Source organism: Podarcis filfolensis, assembly GCF_964270895.1.
Source record: "Podarcis filfolensis genome assembly, chromosome: 8".
In the NCBI taxonomy this organism is placed as follows: Eukaryota; Metazoa; Chordata; class Lepidosauria; order Squamata; family Lacertidae; genus Podarcis; species Podarcis filfolensis.
In genome coordinates, this window is record NC_139611.1 from 60,531,442 (window position 1) to 60,550,285 (window position 18,844).

Consider the following 18,844-nt stretch of genomic DNA (forward strand, 5'->3'; position numbering starts at 1 on the left):
TGGGAGAAAAGGGTCTGGTGGCTCCTCCCAGACAATCTCAAAATTGATATGGGAAGCAGTTGCGTGGTGATACATTGACATACAGTTGCGAAGTTCTTGACTAAGCTACTACAGTGGTACCTCAGGTTAAGAACTTAATTCGTTCTGGAGGTCCGTTCTTAACCTGAAACTGTTCATAACCTGAGGTACCACTTTAGCTAATGGGGTCTCCCACTGCCGCGCTCTACCGCCGCACGATTTCTGTTCTCATCCTGAAGCAAAGTTCTTAGCTCGAGGTACTATTTCTGGACATAGCTGTCAACGTTTCCCTTTTTTAAAAGGAAATTCCCTTATTCCAAATAGGATTCCTCACAAGAAAAGGGAAAAGTTGACAGCTATGTTTCTGGGTTAGCAGAGTCTGTAACCTGAAGCATCTGTAACCCGAGGTACCACTGTATTTCCTTACCATGAACAAGTCAAAGTGCTGGTCTTAACCTTTAAAGTTCTAGTGTGCTTGTTTATTTAACAAAATGTATGTACCGCTTGTTCTCTCAATGATAAATTTTTCATTTAAAAGACAGCAACATAACCGCCTAACAAATGAGGCTGGGGAAGGGAGAAGGCTCCACAGCCTTGGTGTCAGTGTAGAAAAGGCCCTGACTCCACCTGCCATTCTTAACGTGGGAGAACCTGCAGATTGGCCTCAGCCAAATATCTTAATCCAGGGGCTGTTTCATATGTGAACAGGTGATCCCTTGGAAACCTTGACCCCAGGCCATTTAGAGCTTTATATATCAAACAAGCCAGCAGCTTGAATTGCATGTTTGTTTGGTTGCTGTTGCTGTTCTTGTTGTAACTATTTGCTATAGGCTGTTGGGGTGACGGGGTCAATGCTAATGGAAAAGCAGGATATAAACCCCAGTCCTCCTAATGCTGAAAAAAAGGCACCTGTGCCAACCTGAACCAAAACAGGCCACAGAGAAGCAAGAGAGAGATATCAGCATCTCAGGGGAACCCCAAGGTTCACAGAGATATAAAACGATGACACCCCCTTCAAATAAACCCAGTGAGGATTGAGCATGCTCAGTGGTCTCTAGAACTCAGGGCATGTGGAGTGTTAGAGAAGAAAACTGGGAAACAGGGCGGGGAGTTAAATGGTTTTCTTGAACCCCTTCACAATTTATAGTATGCTGGAGATAAGTATGGATGGAACAGGAGTTGTCCTGTTAGGTGAGAAGAATGCATTGCAACATTTTGTGGCAGCTCCCAATTGTATTAAACAATAGCCAGTCCCAAGTTTGTCCAGGAACTTCATCACAATATTTGAACACTGAACTTGCACCCCAGGAGTGGAGGATTCCATTTGGTCCATATTTTAAAATAAACAGACCTAGTTTGCTGTTCTTCGAAATATACCCATTTTGAACTTAAATTGGATAGTGTGCTTTTCTGAATTTTGCAATGCTTACCCTAAAAATGTGTTTGGAGGAAAATGCATGATAAAATGTGCATTTTGTGGGGGGGGGGGATTGTACAAGTTAGGGAAATGTTTGCAAAAATAGTGAAATCTTGGGTCTCTTTTAGGGGACTGAATGGACTAACCATCAAATCCCTACCTCCTGCGATTGTAGGACTGGCTGCTCAGATCACTCAGATAGATTCTGCACTGCTGTTCTAATGGGGGCCCTTGTTGTTTACCTGGTACAGCTCTCTGCTTTCCCCAGCCTTGACAGCTAGCAACCAAGAGAGTGCTAGAAAGCTCCACCCATGGAATGTTTCTTTTGGAGATTCCTCCTCCTCTGCCTTGTCCTCACTCCCAGAGTGCCGGGAGGAGCCTCTGAGCTTTGATGGCTCTTAACTGGCGAAAATATTTTTTTGATGCTTCGGAAGGAAGCAGCAGACTGGGAAAAGGCCCGTGAGGAAACCAGGACTCTTACCAGGTAAGCGTGTTTGTGGTTTTCCCCCGTCACCACTGTAGGGTGAAATGTAAACTAGCCTGTTGAGAAAAGTTTGAGCTGCTGGGAGGGGGGGCAGGAAAAGCAGAACAGAGAAAGGTTGTAGTGTAAGCTTAAAGCGTATATTTTGCTTGCAGGATGTCTCAAGTTTCACCCTCAGTAACTCAAGTTACAGCTGGAAAAGAGACCCCCAACACACAAACACACCTCTGAAATCCTTGAGGCCTGCTGCCAGTCAGTGTATGGACAATGCAAGTTGGACCAATAGGCTGACTCAGTATGAAGTGGTTTCCTATGTTCCTATGGAATGACTCTTCAGGGCTTCAGGGCTGGAGCTCAGATTTGCAATGTGGGACCAGGCTGCCACTGAGGCTACCCTGAAAACTTTCCCCTCTTTGGAGAGCCTGAGAAGCCCCACATATTTCAGGAGAGGGGAACTGGACTTTGCAAACTCTAATCCCCTCATGCTTTAATTTACACTGGCTGTAAAGGTATCAACATGAAAACGGCAGAGAGTCTCATCTGGATTTTTGCAAACAAACATGCATGAGTAATATTCTCTTCTGTAAGCTGGGTGGGTGTGGTGGAATGTCTTCCATGTTTGCAGTGCTTGTGGATGCTTGTGGGGACCTTGTGGGGAAATGTAGATCTTGTTCATTAGTGCCTAGCAGATCCCAGTGGAATTCTGGTCAGAAAACAAAAGCACAACATTCAAAACCATAGGGTCGCTCATAACTGTTCAAATGGCATGCTCCTTTCATGCTGGGAAGTGTGGGACTTGTAGTCTACTCGGCAACTTGAGTTGGAAAGTAGGGGAAACGGCAAATTTTGCGCACCCCACCCTTTCCCACCTCCAGATCCTCACGATGAGTCTTTCACTGTTTGTGAAAGGTGTACAGTGTGAATGGTGAGGTGGGATGCTACCACCTTTTATTTAAAAAAAAATGCTTCTCCACAGTAATAAGAAAAGTATTCTTAAGAAAATATTAAAAGGGAAATGCCACGCAAGCCAAAGAGAGTTACATCACGCCAGAAATATTCAACAATGGAAAGGAAAGAATGAAGGAAGGTCTGAACTGCCACAGACCCATCATGCCTCACTAGCTGGCTCACCCAAAACCCTACCTCTCACTCTCTCCTCACCTTCAGCGTCATCCTACATGCTCCAACTCTCCTTATTTACAAGGGACGGTCCCAGTTTTCTGTTACTTATGCCTGAGAAATCACTGTTGGTTTTAAGGGGTGCCTTATTCAAATCTTGCAAGTGAGAATTGCTAGCGTTGTGCCAGTGCTTGGAAAGTTCATACTTAAAAGGAATTGGTTCCTTTTTTTTACAAAGCAAGCTATTCAGTTCGGCTGTATTCCAATGAACTTTCTAGTTCTTAAAAACTTCATCCTCAACATTCAGAATATTACAAGGTGCTGTGGTGAAGTACAGGGTCCAAAAGTAAGTCAGGGGTCACAAGATGTCTGACAGACAAAATGTCAACAGATGAAGTGTTCTTTATTATTGTATTTCCATAAAAGAAAAGGCTTGCCCTGTATAATTTGTGCCAGTTACACCGCTGTTAAAGGCACATGGCATCATTCTCTTTGTTCCTGTACCTGTATTTTTCTGTGCAAGGTGCTCCTGTTGGAAAAGAGTGGATCTCTCCAGCAGGGAAGATACAGGAAGTGCCTTACATTCCTTCCTTCTGATTGTTTAGCAACAGTGATTAAATGACTAAACATCCTTAACAACAGCAGCACCTGTATATCTGCCTAATAAGCCCTAAAGCATTGCCTCAATGTTTTGCTTTCTAACTTTATCAATATCTGATTTACTTACTGTTTTTAAAATGAAAAATAAGAGTCCAGACCTCCTGCTGCTGTGGGCAGAGCATGAACAATGAAGATGAAGTAGAAATCAATCAAAGTTCTGCCCCAAAATGAATTTAATTGACTTTTAGTTCACCGATGAACTTCAGGTGTAGTCCAGAGATTTTTGAACTGTGAACTTTGTTCAGCTGAACTGGTTTGTTCCAAGCACTGGGTTGTCCTCTTTCACAATTCAGCTTCCTCCCCTGAACTAAATATTGGAGTGGAAAGGTGAATGAATCTCTGTTGCACATGTATATAGATGCATATACATGAACATTAAGTCAATGTGCTATGCACAAACAGGCTTCTTTGGCCTCCAGATGCTGTTAACTAAAAATTCCTTCTTCCCTGGCCATTGGCCATGCTAGCTGAGGCTGCTGGGAGTTGAAGTCCAGCAACATCTGGGGGGATAACAGGTCCCCACTGCACCACACTACCTCTTCTACTGTAACAGGAGGGTCTGAATAATGGCCAGCATGTAGGTTCTGCCGTGGCAATACACCTTTCCATTCTCTAATGTTTCTTGCAAGTACCAGCTCCATCTGAATGTTCTTTCTACTGCTGTGTGCCACATGGTAGGGTCTGGAGCGCCCAGATTCCACTATTTCCATCAACCCCATATCTATTTCCCCTCAAATAATGTGATAGGTATTGCAGGGTGAAGGCCTATGTGCTGTTTTCCACAAAGCACACCTGTTCCTCCCCAAACACATGACAGCACCATTTTGCCCACAGGACACCTTAAGGAAATGACAAGAAGACGGGTGCTGGAACTGTCCAGACATGAGATGGGTAGTTAAAATCTCGTGTCACCTCTTTTGCCTCCCAGAATATGTCACTTCCCATCCTTCAGGGAATGGCCTCCTGGATTGAAAAGCTGAATTAGCCATGCAGGAAACTTCATCCTTGGCTTAATTGCATTCTGCCTACATATTGTACAAAAAGGTGACCGGAATTTGGGGTGCTCAAATATTTCACTATATGCATTTTAAGCAAAACGACCTAATTTACACTGTCCAGGTTAATGTATGGATCAGAAATCAGAAATCCTTAGGTTTTCACATTTCTCAAAGTTTTGGGACCCAGTTCTTGGCTTAAGAAAAGTAGCAAAATGCATACAAAAGTTCATTTTTTAGGTTAAAATTTGTATTTTACTGTAAAATGTGTACAGATTCCTTATTTACATCCCAACTTTACACCAAGAAGCTCAAGATGACATAAATGGTTTCCCCCTCCCCATTTAATATTTACAACAGCCCTGTGTGGTTGGTTAGGCTAAGAGATACAGTAGCTGACCCAAAGTCAGCCATTGAGCTCCTCAGCTGGGTGGGGATTTGAACTCTGGTCTCCCAAGTATGACACTCTAACTACTACACTATACTGGCCCATCTCCCTGAATATACAAAAGTAAAGTGAACTTTCATGCACTTTACTGAAAAAGTTGCAGGTTGATGTGGAAAACACAAGCTTTCTTCAAAAATTGCACATTATTTTGCAATGCAGTTCTCCGGCCAAATAATTTTCTGCCCCTTCGGTTTTGCTGGTGTTCATTTATGAGCCTGTCGTGTGCCATTTTGTGAGGATTATTTTTTTGAAGGCTGCCTGAAGAGTCCACATTCAAACTGTATGTATTTTGTTCTCACTTTTAATGTAAGATGCACTTTACCCATCAAGCACCCATTTCCCAATGCTTTTCATGGCATTTCCCATGAAACACACATTTTGTACACTTTTTCCAAGGTAAAAATGAGAATTTATGGGTCATTTTAAGCACACTGAATTTACACTTCAAAATTGTAGGCAAGTGTGTTGTGACCCACACACAGCTTCAGGAGTCTCAAGTCAACTCTTATCTGCTGAAGAAAGGGGACTTGAATAAATCTCTCCATCATCTCTCACTACAACCCCGTTTGCTGAAGGACCACAGAAGCTTTGTGTAGTCACAAGGTCCCTTCCAACTCTACAAGTCTTTGATTCTATGATCTACCAGTTCACCACTACACTCAAGTACACTTAACACAATGTTTGTATCTTGAGTTGGGAGTGACTCTGAATTAGCCAACCACTCCCTCCTCTTCCTTCTATAACTAGGCACTGCTTAACTGGATGTTGTTGCGAAATGGGAGCACCCAGTTTGCTTGGAAGACTGTGCCCAGGACTTACGATGCTTTCCCTTCACCCCATTCCAGGATGTGATCTTGGCTACTTTTATAAGACATCCTGCTGCTTCGCTTCTGTTTGTTGATTCTTGCAAAGAATGCTCATTGCAGACGACTGTTTGTTTGATTGATTGACAGTAATTATATACTGCTTTTCAGGCAGGCCTCATAAAGCAGTTTATATAGGACTATTACAACAATAAGCATCCTTTTTTTGTTTTGTTTTTAGAGTTACAATAGAACAGAAAAGACAAGTTGTTTAGAAGAAGCTGTTAGTGCTTCTTCTCATTCCCCTAAGGGCTCATTCTCCTCAGGGCTCGATTGTCCTGTGCTGGCAGTTCAGGAGGGCAGAGGCCACTAAATGGTGGCTATTGCTCAGGCTTCTGTCTTTTCCCAAATGTGAACATTTGGGGAGAAATTTGATTCAGTTATTATTTAAAGGCAAACTCGTTTGCACTTTCTGAAACAATATGCAAACTGGAATGCAGCCGTCCTTTGAAATTCACACTTCTGCAGATTTTGCAGCACCATGTAATGCATGTGCTAAAGTAAAGTGTGCATAGAAATCTACATATTAATATATATATATCTGGACGCGGGTCGCGCTGTGGTGTAAACCACTGAGCCTAGGGCTTGCCGATTGGAAGGTCAGCGGTTCAAATCTCCATGACGGGGTGAGCTCCCGTTGCTCGGTCCCTGCTCCTGCCGACCTAGCAGTTCGAAAGCACGTCAAAGTGCAAGTAGATAAATAGGTACCACTCTAGTGGGAAGGTAATCGGCGTTTCCATGCGCTGCTCTGGTTTCGCCAGAAGCGGCTCAGTCATGCTGGCCACATGACCTGGAAAAACTGTCTGCGGACAAATGTCGGCTCCCTCAGTCAGTAAAGCGAGATGAACGCCGCACCCCCAGAGTCGTGAGGATTTTTTTTATTTAAAAATAATAATATATTGCAAACTGATGAGGAAATGTGGAGAACTTGGGAAACTGAGAAATAGAAATGGGAAGCTTGGTCCATCCGTCTAACTACAGGACTTTTGGTTGTTATGGTTTATCACTAATATTTTGTTTCTTGGCCCAGAGAGGGACATGGAGGGATCCTGACCTGAAGAGCCTGTTGGTTCATCTGATTCACCTACTGTGGGAAGAGTAGGAGGGGATGCTGACCCAGATGATGCAGACAGAGTGCATGACTCATTCCCACTGCCACCTCGTTCCATTAATTGTGGTTGTTAGGCTGTACCTGGCAACTACTCGCCTTTGTCTGATGAAACTATTTGCAAAAGAAGGAAATAGATTTGGATAGGAGCATAGTAATGAAACTGCACGTTTTATGTCCTCAGCACAATCTCTCAAGGCACATCCTTCAGGACTGAGTGTGCAAAAATAGCCATCCAGTTGATGTTGGACTCCAGTTCCCATCAGCCCCAGCAAGCATGTCCAGGGGTCATGGATAATGGGAGTTGTAGTCCATCAACATCAGGAGGGCTAGAGATTCCCCACACCTGATCTAACCAGTTAACAGTCAATTTTGGCATCTAAAGTATTTGTGAAGGGGCAAAAGAAGAGATGCACACAATTTTGCCTAGTATGTGCATTTTCACAAGTAATTTTCTTTAAATTTCCTCTATTTTTGTATGTTGTTTTCATTACTGCACTCTTTAGTCTTCTTTTGTGATAATATGCACATTTTAAATGCATTGTTTGTTTGGAGTTCTGAGAGAAGTGCAATTTTTGAAGGGGAGAACTGTATTCCAGTTTGCATATTATTTCAGATGTGCATTAACATTTGAACAGTTTTTTCTACCATCCCTTCATGCAAGCAATCTTGTGTTCTTGGATAAGAGATGCATAGCGTCATGTAATAGAACAGAAGAAGTTGTAGAGTTGGACTGGGATGCACACAAAGAAAAGCCTGATAGGGCTGGAGAGCGATGAAAATGGCAGTCAAGTCTCTTAAGCTTTAAAAAAGTGTGTAAAGCAAATAGGGAGGCGAGAGAGGGTGGGATCTTCAATAAAACGGCTTTCACAAAGTAAAGCAGAATGGACAACTTAGGTGTTTCATAAATAAATTGGCCATTTGGCCATTTGGGTGTGATCCAGCAGGATTCTTCTTATGTTATTTAACAAGATTTATCAACTAATTAATCAACAGAAACCTCAGAACGGTTTACATAAAACAAAATAAAAGATTAATGGGGAAATACTGATAAAAGCAAACTTTACAAAGCAAGTAAAATAAGATTTTATTAAAATATAGATAAAATCGGTTTTAAAAAAAAGAAATGTACCTAATAACATTATGTGTCAGGGTAAGCTTGCCCAAACAAGAAAAGTGTTTATCATGCATTGAAACCACTACAGCTGAAGATGCCTGCCTAATATTAAGAGGCAGGGAGTTGCAGGGAGTAGGTGCTACCGCACAGGAATATTCATTATGTTCTTAGTGATTACATTTAAATTCATCACCAAACGTAGGTGCCTTATAAATGTTGTATAATTATTATGATTATGATTATTTTATTAAATTTCTATGCCACCCTTCATCCAAAGATCACAGGGTGGTTTACAACAGAAAAACACAAAAATGCATACTGCAATAACAAACAAAAACAATAACACATACAAACACACACACACACCCCCCACACAGTTTAAAAGGCCATGTCTAATTAGCCAAAGGCCTGGGAATGGAGGAATGTTTTTTTGCCTGGTGTCCAGAGATGAGAGTGAACAACGTGATCACACACAGATCACACAACAGCAATTCCAAGCAATGACCACACACACACCCTTCTCTCTCTGCCAAAGTCCTCCCAGGTCTTCTTCTGATTCTTCCATGTCCATTATTTTTCTCCTTAATCATCTACCACAGGAGTGGGGAAAGTAGTGTCCTCTGGGTGTTGCTAGACTGACCATTCTTGACCATTGGCCATGCTGGGGCTGACGGAAGTTGTGGTTCAGCAATATCTGAAAGGCCACATGCTCCCCAGCCTTGATGTAACCAATTGCCCTGTATTGTATCATTCATTCATTCGTTCGTTCGTTCGTTTGTTCATCCGTTCATTTGCAAAGCATGAGAGTCTGAAGCTGGTTACGAACTTTGCCCCAGGGTGCGAACAGAAATCGCACGCCAGAGGCGCGTGCACAGCAGGAGGCCCCATCAGAGAAAGCACGCCTCAGGATAAGAACGGTTTCAGCTTAAGAACAGACCTCCAGAACAAATTAAGTTCGTAACCAGTATTGTCTACCAATGTATTGTCTACCCTGAGTAGCAGCAGTTATCTTAAGGTTTAAGCCACGAATCTGCCCAGCCCTGTTTTGGGACACCAGAGATGTCTGACATCAAAGCATATGCTTTTCCACTGAGTTTTACAATATAACACATTTGATATAAAGCAGATTAGACAGAATCACAGAAGAGAGGTCTATTGATGCGTAACACGCATGGTAGTTCCAGGGAACCGCTATCTGGAGTAATAACTCTGAATAGTGAAGCACATCAGGTAGAGATTAGGGCTGGGTTTTCAACATTGCAGTGGATCACCAACCAAACATCGCAGTTTGGCAATATGCCACAATGTTGAAAAAAGCTGCATTGGCCCCAGCCCTTGAGGCGCTGGGTGAAACTGCTGCAGCTCTCACCATGGGACCTGAGGCTCTTTCACCCCAGTGCCTTTTTAAGTTGGAGCCAATGAAGCTGGACAAAGATGGAGGGAGCCCTGCAATGGAGCCTGGCAGGCTCCGTCAGCAGGACTCCCTTCCCCTTCACTGGCCAAGGGGAAGGGGGGTGGCAAGCAACCTCCTCCTTGGATAAAGAGGCCTCTTGCTCACCACCACCACCCCCTTCCCCACTGTGGGAGCCCAAATCTTTTTCCAGCTTGTATGCTAGCAGGAGAAGGATTGGGGCTGCTCAGCAGGGGAGCGGAAAGTGCCCTGCCCCCAAATGAGTGAGCCCAGATCCTCCTCCTGCTCTCTGAGTGAGCAGGAGAAGGATTGGGGCTTCCTCAGCTGGGGAGTGGGAGCAGCTTAACAGTGTCCCCAACTCCCCTTGGCACACTGAGTGCTGGGGCTCTCAAGAGCGGTGGCAGTTTTGCCAGCGATATACCACTGAGTGAAACCGCCATCATGGTCTGCCCCTCATACCGGTCCTGGGCGATATATTGATAACTCGCCCAGCCCTAGTAGAGATGCAGGAGAAGGTCATTCAGAACCTACCCAATTTGCACTTCCTGAAGCAATATGTGAAGGAAAACGTAGATATTCTTTCTGCATTTTGTGATGTAACTCTTGCACCCACCCACACAAAAATGTACAAAAATGCATGATATTAGAGAAACTTGTTTGTAATAAGGTGTGCAGTGGTAAAATCACATTTAAAAATCAGAATATTAAGAGAAGTGAACCTAAAACTACAAATGTTTATGTGGATATATAGATTGTTACATACCACCCCAATCTCCAAGTGGCGCGAGATTCCAGGGGTTCCAGGCACTTACCCAGAGACTGTGTTTCCTTTTGGGAATGAGGCATAGCAGAGAGTCTGGTGCCTTTATGATATATGGTTTATTTAAACATATACTGTATGCAACCTGAACCTACAATGCAGAGGCTCACAGCATCAACCAAAAAGGTTTTGTTTCTCTCATAGCTGCAGCCTTGGATTCAAACAGAAATCAAGCATAGATCTGCCTCTCTGGCTTTCCAGCTTGATGATTAAGTTCAAATCCCTGCACACATGAAGCATCATCCCTGGCTCTTGTCCTTCTCACTCTCTGTAAATTGAGCAAGGGGCCCCACCCATTTGCCATCTCCCACAGAGCTTCTTAATCCCCCTTAATGGCTCATCACCCAGGCTATCACCTCATGAGGAAGCTAGCCGGCTTAATTAGATTTTAACACTTGCTGGATCTGGGGATTAGAGGAGTCTGGCACTCCAAACTCATAACAATATTATCAACTGATGCAGATATGGGGCGAACTGAGAGAAGCCAAAATCAACAGATTTGTCCCTCCTAACATGAGGGCAGAAAACCACCATCACACCCTGCTTTTGAGCATACGAAGGCCTAAGCTTGGCTGTGGTTGGAAACAAGTTCTGGAAATGGAAATTCTGTTTGCTCTAGCATGGAAATTCTTATGCTGTGGTCTTTGTGCTAGGTCTGTGATGAATTAGTAAACCTTGGCTGATTTTATGGATTAAAGATGAATCATTTTGTAAAGACATATTTTGTTTCCACTTCCCGGTCTCTCACCCTGTGATTTTCTATAAGGGATTCTTAAAGGAGAGGGAAACATCAGTTTTAATTTTATCTTCTCATTTACTGAGGTGGTAAGTAGAATTGTGTAGTGACCACAACATTCACCTTGTATCTAAATCTGTAGCATTCGTAAGCAGCCCAATCTTTTTCAGATCTATTCTGTGCTCTTCCAATACGATTTGTTATTTGACTCCAAATCCTTTATGTTAAATCTGAAACTTTGTTTTGCCTCCATTGACTTTTACAGAGAATCTGGAAACAAAAAATGGGGAAACTAAAAACAAACAAACAAGTGAATCTTTTCACATACGTGGGTGAAATTTACAATCAAAGGAGCCCCTCCAGAGTGGATTAAGCCTGCCAATTGTCATGCAGATCTAGTCAGGAGTTTTTGTGCAGGGAAACTTTGGTTGTTGTTGGTTTTTTGTTGTTTTTTTAAGTCTCTAAATTGTTTATTTTCTGCCAGAATTGGATGCAGATAGCAGACATGGTCTCCCCTTCTGAAGGGATGAAGCTTGCCAAATTTCAGAAAGATAGGTGAGTGGTTCTCCTGTCAGGACAGGCATTGGAGGAAGGAACAGAAATCACACACAGCCCTAGTTTTGGGGGGAGGGGCACTCAGTTTGAGGGACATGTGGGAGGTGCCCCTGCATTAGATACCCACCAAAACTCTGACAAATAGTTCCAGAGGCAATCACAGAACTGTAGAGTTGGAAGGGACCACGAGGGTCATCTAGTCCAATACAGGAATCCTTCACCCACCATGGGGTTCAAACCCATGACTTTGAGATTAAGAGTCTCATTCTGTACCAACTAAGCTATCCCAGCTCAGAGTTATTGCACTGGGTGATTTTACCTTCATTATTTTTTAAAAAATGGAAAAGTCAACATTTTCTCACTGTGAATAAAATAGAGTTCTGTTATTTTAATTGTTAGAGAGAGAAATGACTCAGTAACTTACCAGGCCACCCGAGTAGTTTACCTGCACAGCATCTTCCCTACTTTAACAGCTAAAATTCATGTTCACTTAACACACATCCAATTATTGTGATTGGAGTTTACCAGGAAAATAATTCACTGTGACTAAAAGCTAGAGCTTTCTGTCAAAGTGAAAGATTCCCCCCACCTCTCCAGTCCTGCCCTCTCAAGCTCTCATTGTTCAGCTTGGCTTTGTTTCTCAGAAAATAAAGGGGAAACCTGAAGCAAGAGAGATACTCCAGAGAGTGGGAGTCCCTAATTTTGTCCAACATTGAAATATGAAATAATTCCCCAAATCCCCCAACTCTGTCTCATTAACTGAGATATACACAGAGCTGAAACACACCCCTGGTGGCAAACTTATTTTTTGTTTGTATCAGTTGATGTGAGACCTCATATGGTGGTACTCCTCCACTACATATAGGCACATACATTCATGTTGACTTAGCATTTCAGAGAGAAGACTCAGATACAACGCTTCCCTGGGCATTCTGCCAAAATCTGTTGGGTTCCACCTCAGATTCACCAAAAATCAATGGGCTCTGCCCCCGGCTTCTCTTCCAGATAACTACCCTGTACCAGAACACTTCTGTTAAGAGGACATCCCCAGTTTGAAGGGCTACCTAGTCCAAGTCCAAGTAACGAAACCCTAAGAAGGGAAAACAAAGGTCTTCAAGTTGCCCATCAATAGTGAGGAGGCAGACAGTCAACTGAGCAGACATATTAGTCACAGCCTTCCTTTGTTGTTGTTTTGTTGTTGTTGCTGCTGCTGTTGTTGTTGTTGTTTAGTCGTGTCCGACTCTTCGTGACCCCATGGACCCAAGCACGCCAGGCACTCCTGTCTCCCGCAGTTTGGTCAAACTCATGTTCGTAGCTTCGAGAACACTGTCCAACCATCTCGTCCTCTGTTGTCCCCTTCTCCTTGTGCCCTCCATCTTTCCCAACATCAGGGTCTTTTCCAGGGAGTCTTCTCTTCTCACGAGGTGGCCAAAGTATTGGAGCCTCAGGTTCAGGATCTGGCCTTCCAGTGAGCACTCAGGGCTGATTTCCGTCACAATGGATAGGTTTGATCTTCTTGCAGTCCATGGGACTCTCAAGAGTATCCTCCAGCACCATAATATGTGGCAAAATATATTGTACTTCTGCTTAATTGTACTTCTTCCTATATTTGCATCAAACTATGTAAATCGCCATATATTGCAAACCATCTATGTAAATCGGTGCCCTGTGAGATGCCAAGTACCCAATGTTTCACAGCAGAACGAAATGGAGACACTCTTGAGAACTTGCAACACCATTATTCTCATCAATGATCAATGTTAGGCACCTTCATCACACACATACACCTGTTACACATTGCAGAAAACCTGGAGACTCTTTCCTTCCAGTAGCACTTCTTCCTTCTTAGGGAGATAAGGGCAGGGTGGGTTGTATATGGGTTATTTCCTGGCCTGTAAGAACATGTAGCAAGATTGGTTGAAACATGCAACCCTCTGGGTGAGAGGCACATGGCGTGGGAGTAGTAGAATGAATGGATTTTGAAAACTATTGTTGTTTAGTCGTTTAGTTGTGTCTGACTCTTCGTGACCCCATGGACCAGAGAAAACTATTAGGTCCATAAATTGCTATAGGTGTTATCTTAAATCAATTGTGCTTTGTGGTGAGGAGAGGGGCACAGCTGAACCCAGAAAGTTATACATGCTATGATTAGTGGTGGGCCAAGTTCCCTCAGCTTGCCTTACAAGTCATTCATTTCTTCTGAACTTTTCTGGAAAATATTCACAATGCAGTCTTATTTGTTTGTTTTTTTGAGAAACTTGGGGGAAAAACAACTATGTGAAGCTCATGGACACACACTTTTCAAGCAATGGTAACTGGTGGCAGATACAAGAGAGACAATAATCCTGCTTTTTATCATAGCAGGCATTTAACTGAAGTCTGATTTTATAATTTAAACTGATGTTCCTCTTCATTCTGTTGCTGTAAGGTCTGTACGCCACTTAAGAGATGATCATAATTCAGCACGTCCAAAGTCCCTGATTGCAAATTCACACCATTATAGTTGATATATAGATATAGATATATAGATATATAGAGATATAGATATAGATATAGATATAGATATAGATATAGATATAGATATAGATATAGATATAGATATAGATATAGATATAGATATAGATATAGATATAGATGGAATTATGACTTTTACGGTGACCTGATATGAACCTTCAGGAGGGGAGATAAAATCAGGTAGGCATGGCAGAATGGATACAGAAAGACAATGGATCTTGTACATGAAATGACAAGACTGAAAGTTAAGGGAAGCGTCAGTTCTTTTTGGTTCTTTCCATCTCTTTGATGTGATTCAGGACTAGCAGCAAGGTGTTGTTGACAACTTCAAAAAGGTGTGGGGAACCTTTGACCCTTCAGCTGTTGCTACAGCTCCCATCAGCCCCAGCAACCGTGGCCAACGGCCAGGAATTATGGGAGTTGTAGTTCAGCAACACAGGTTCCACACACCTGATTTAGAGGTTGCTTTGCTAGACATACATAGGCATATATAGCATTTCTAACTCCATCATCTTATTTCTTTTCAGGTATTTTAAGTAGAAACCAGAGGCCATGAACTGGGGAGTCTTTCAAGGGCTCCTGAGCGGGGCAAACAAATATTCCACAGCCTTTGGACGTATTTGGCTCTCAGTGGTCTTCATCTTCCGGCTTCTAGTCTACATAGTGGCAGCAGAGAAGGTTTGGGGAGATGACCAGAAGGACTTTGACTGCAATACTGAGCAACCAGGCTGCCCAAACGTCTGTTATGACCATTACTTCCCAGTCTCCCACATCCGCCTCTGGGCCCTACAGCTCATTCTGGTTACCTGTCCTTCCCTGCTGGTAATCATGCATGTTGCCTACCGAGAAGCCAAACTGGAGAAATATAGGAAGAAGGTTGGAGCAGACTATGCACTGCGCTATCCTCCTGGCAAGAAGCGTGGAGGCTTGTGGTGGACCTATTTCTTCAGCCTCATCTTCAAGTCCGCTGTGGACATTATATTCCTTTTCATCTTCCACCATGTGTACCCAAACTACACACTCCCCAGTGTGGTGAAATGCTCCCTCGAACCTTGTCCCAATGTTGTAGACTGCTTCATAGCCAGGCCCACAGAGAAGAACATCTTCACCCTTTTCATGGTCATCACTACCTGTGTTTGCATCCTCCTTGGCCTTGTTGAAGCCTTCTACCTTGTTGGGAAACGATGTACAGAGTGTCTTGAGCCCAAAAATGAAAGCCACAGGAGGCAAGGCAGTGAATGGATGAGAAGAGAGGACACTTGCTCTCTGCCCAACAGCAAACATGACCCAAATGAAGTGGGTGTGCAGGTGTTCCATGGTGCAGATTACAAACCATCTACCTCCATCATCAAGGCTGCTCCACCTTCCCAGAGAACTCTAAGCACATAAACTACCCAGTCAAAATTAAATCCTGGGAAATTTGATAATGGAAACCTTATGAAAAAAACAATATGACTTCATTCTCAGAATGAACAGTGCCTGCTGCTAGGCAGGACATTTGCATGATGTGCCAGAAGGCATGTCAGAGTATTCCAATAAAAACAGTAGACATTGCTGGTGCGCACTTATTCATCCCATGTCTGGAAAGGAAATCACTGCAACAAATTTGTCGTTGTCGTTCTCAGTCCACAAATGATATGCGATGATATGTAACTGATGGTGTTTTCTCCCCCCACCCCCCAAAAAGTATTATGTTTCCTTTTAATTGAAATGAATAGGGAAGAATGACATGATTAATTACATAAGATTGTGCCACAGTGAGATGACTAATGCCGTTTTCTGTCAGAAGCCAAAGTGCAGCAGGAGGGAAACAGAGCTGCGTCTGGAAAATATGTGATGGAACAGAAAATAGTGCTTTCTTGCATCCCTTTGTGCAAGATGGAGATGGAGAAAGGAATGGCCTACAGTATTTCAGGCCCCAACCCAGCTCAGGCTGTTCGATTTTTTGATGTCCATATTTGATCCAAGAATATATTAAATAGTCATTTCAAAATTCACTAGTTCCCTCAGCTCATTCCATCTAAACCACTTACATTGTATACTGTCCCATAACTCATCCAGTCAAATTTTTAAAGACCTCCCCACCACCAGCGAAAGGTGGCTAGCATACTTGGTACTGAGATCTCAGGAGTGAAAAGCAATATTGAAATAAAGATCACTAATGGAGAAGAAATGGTGTTGGTCTAGTCCTGTTGCAGCACTGCAGTTCTTATTCTGAAAAATATACACATTTTCTATTTTTTTATTATTAATATTATTTATCGAGAGAGAGGAAGAAAGAGAGTCATATACTGTATAACATACACAATAAATGGGATGCGGGTGGCGCTGTGGTCTAAAGCAATGAACCTCTTGGCCTTGCTGATCAGAAGGTCGGCAGTTTGAATCCCCACGACAGGGTGAGCTCCCGTTGCTCTGTCCCAGCTCCTGCTGACCTAGCATTTAGAAAGCACACCAGTGCAAGTAGATAAATAGGTACTGCTATGGCAGGAAGGTAAACAGTGTTTCTGTGCACTCTGGTTTCCATCACGGTGTTCCATTGCGCCAGAAGCGGTTTAGTCATGCTGGCCACATGACCCAGAAAGCTGTCTGTGGACAAACACCGGCTCCCTCGGTCTGAAAGCGAGATGAATGCCACAACCCCATAGTCGCCTTTGACTGGACTTAACTGTCCAGGGGTCTTTTACCTTTACCTTTACACAATAAATGTATACATACATATGAATGTATACAAAACTCTGAGTGAGAGCCAATGGAGCACAAACAGACAGCTCTGTGCACAAAGTGGGGTTTCTCCTTCCTCTCCTCCCCACTATAGGTCACCGTGTGACCCCAATTCCAAATTGTTGGGCAGACTCTCCACAGCAGTTCCCTTGCACAAGGAGCTTTCCATTACACAAGCAGGCAGACATCACTGAATGTTGCCTACTAAATCTAACTGCTGAACATAAAATGTAGATTTTTTAAAAAAAGATCATATATGTGGGTGGATATGGGTGTGTGAGAGAGAGAACTGAATCAGTCCCTGCCCCAGTTATTTCCAACTCTGTTTTCACATATTCCACTACAAGATTCCAACTATTTCATGTCATAAACTCTTAGCATTATTGTCAGTTTAATGATCCCCAGCTGTACTCAAAATTCCCAACTAATGCTGCAACCCTAACCTCACTTACCTGGGAGTAAGCCTCATTGAATCCAATACAGATTATTTCTGAGTAGACACAGACAACATTGCACTGTAGATCTTCCTTCCTGGGTTTGTGATTTACCTTCCCATCTTTTTTTAAAAAAATGGTTTTTATTAAAGTTTTTTTGTGTTACAAAACAAACAGATGAAGAGGGAAAGATACATCTGTTGTCTACACTTTCAATTGAATACAAAATTCTTGCTAAGTTGACATATAGAAAACCTCTGAATCTGTTGTGGTTGTTGGTATCCGTCTGTCACAAGAGACAATGGAGTGCACCTCTGGACGTGAATTCAAACCACTGCGTTAGCAGCATCAAAGTGACCTCCCTGGGGTGCAAGCTTGGTCAGTGTGTATGAAGGTCCTGGGCTGCCCAGACAACAAAACCCACTCTCAGCCTCACTGATATGGTCCAAATGAAAGGAAAGCCATATGTTTGACACCAGCTTGGTTGCTGGAGTTGCCAGAAGGAAGTGTACAAGGTGCCATCCAACTGTCTTAGGGACTCCACTCCGGATTTGTGTACGATTTGCTCCTTAGCCTTTTCTTCTTCTGCAAATATCCTTGAAGGCAGTGGAGGTTTAGGATCAGTGTTTTCCTTCTCCAAGGTGGGCTCCCTTCCCAGGTTGACGAGCCCCATCTGCTCTGCACTTCCCCTCTGCAGCACATGCAGAAACTGCCTTCTTAACCGTTAGACCCACTATTGGTCTCAAACCCTCAATCCTCCAGAGCCTGTCTTTGCATGCAGGGGAAGTCCCTAACTCACCGAGGGTTTGAGACCCACTGGCCACCCTCACCTGGTTTAACTAGCCAGTCGAAGCCATTTCCCAGGGTGTGGCCACTGTCGCATGCTGGCACTACTGGGAGCCACAGGTGAGAGCTGAGTGCAGGGTGGGGGCCAATGGTGGATGAACTATCCCAGAAGGAGCACAAGTTGTCCCCCACCAGAGGTAGTACCCGCTCCTCTAACACCCCAATTTGTTGTGGTACTGTCTGGTTATCTACAATAAAATAATTAATGGCTGAAATCACTATGAACCGATATTTCCAGCAGTTCAAGAACAATATGCACATTTCAGTTGTGGGGGTAGTCAGCAGAATGGCAACCCAAAACTTCAGAAGGGGTCATCAAACTTGTGGTAGTCAGTGATACACAACTGGCAGGATGTGTTCCGTTTGGTGGGATGCGCTTGCAAGCTGCCCAGGCCTCATTACACACAAGAGCAATGGATGTTTGAGTTCTGGAAAACCAAATGTAGGAACATAGAAAGTGGCCTCAGACTAAGTCAGATGCTTGGTCCATCTTACTCAGTTTTGTCCACATTGATAGGTGGCACTCCTCTGGGTTTGCAGGAAGGAATCTTTACCAGCCCTACCTGGAGATGCTAAAT

General features: G+C 43.3%; 1 protein-coding gene and 1 long non-coding RNA gene across 3 annotated transcripts; one reads left to right on the forward strand and one right to left on the reverse strand.

The window, feature by feature from the left end:
- Positions 1 to 1,766: 1,766 nt before the first annotated feature.
- Positions 1,767 to 16,435, forward strand: LOC310767959 (gap junction beta-5 protein-like). 2 transcript variants are annotated; one of them, XM_083625632.1, is made up of 3 exons: positions 1,775 to 1,919; positions 11,678 to 11,748; positions 14,790 to 16,435. In XM_083625632.1, exon 3 carries the CDS (start codon positions 14,815 to 14,817, stop codon positions 15,649 to 15,651), a length of 837 nt encoding a protein of 278 aa, XP_083481758.1. In that variant the 5' UTR covers positions 1,775 to 1,919; positions 11,678 to 11,748; positions 14,790 to 14,814; the 3' UTR covers positions 15,652 to 16,435. The 2 variants fall into 2 exon arrangements, with proteins under 2 accessions (XP_083481757.1, XP_083481758.1); XM_083625631.1 differs by lacking the exon at positions 11,678 to 11,748 and having other exon boundaries at positions 1,767 to 1,919.
- A 796-nt stretch (positions 16,436 to 17,231) lies between these two features.
- LOC310767986 lies at positions 17,232 to 17,643 on the reverse strand. The gene is made up of 2 exons (XR_014551141.1): positions 17,319 to 17,643; positions 17,232 to 17,287 (listed from the first exon to the last, which is right to left on the reverse strand). It is a non-coding gene; the product is annotated as an uncharacterized lncRNA (long non-coding RNA).
- Between the last annotated feature and the right edge of the window lie 1,201 nt (positions 17,644 to 18,844).

What these genes read in the sequence shown, in the direction of transcription:
- LOC310767959 (XM_083625631.1), top strand. Translation starts at nt 14,815, where the DNA reads ATGAACTGGGGAGTCTTTCAAGGGCTCCTGAGCGGGGCAAACAAATAT.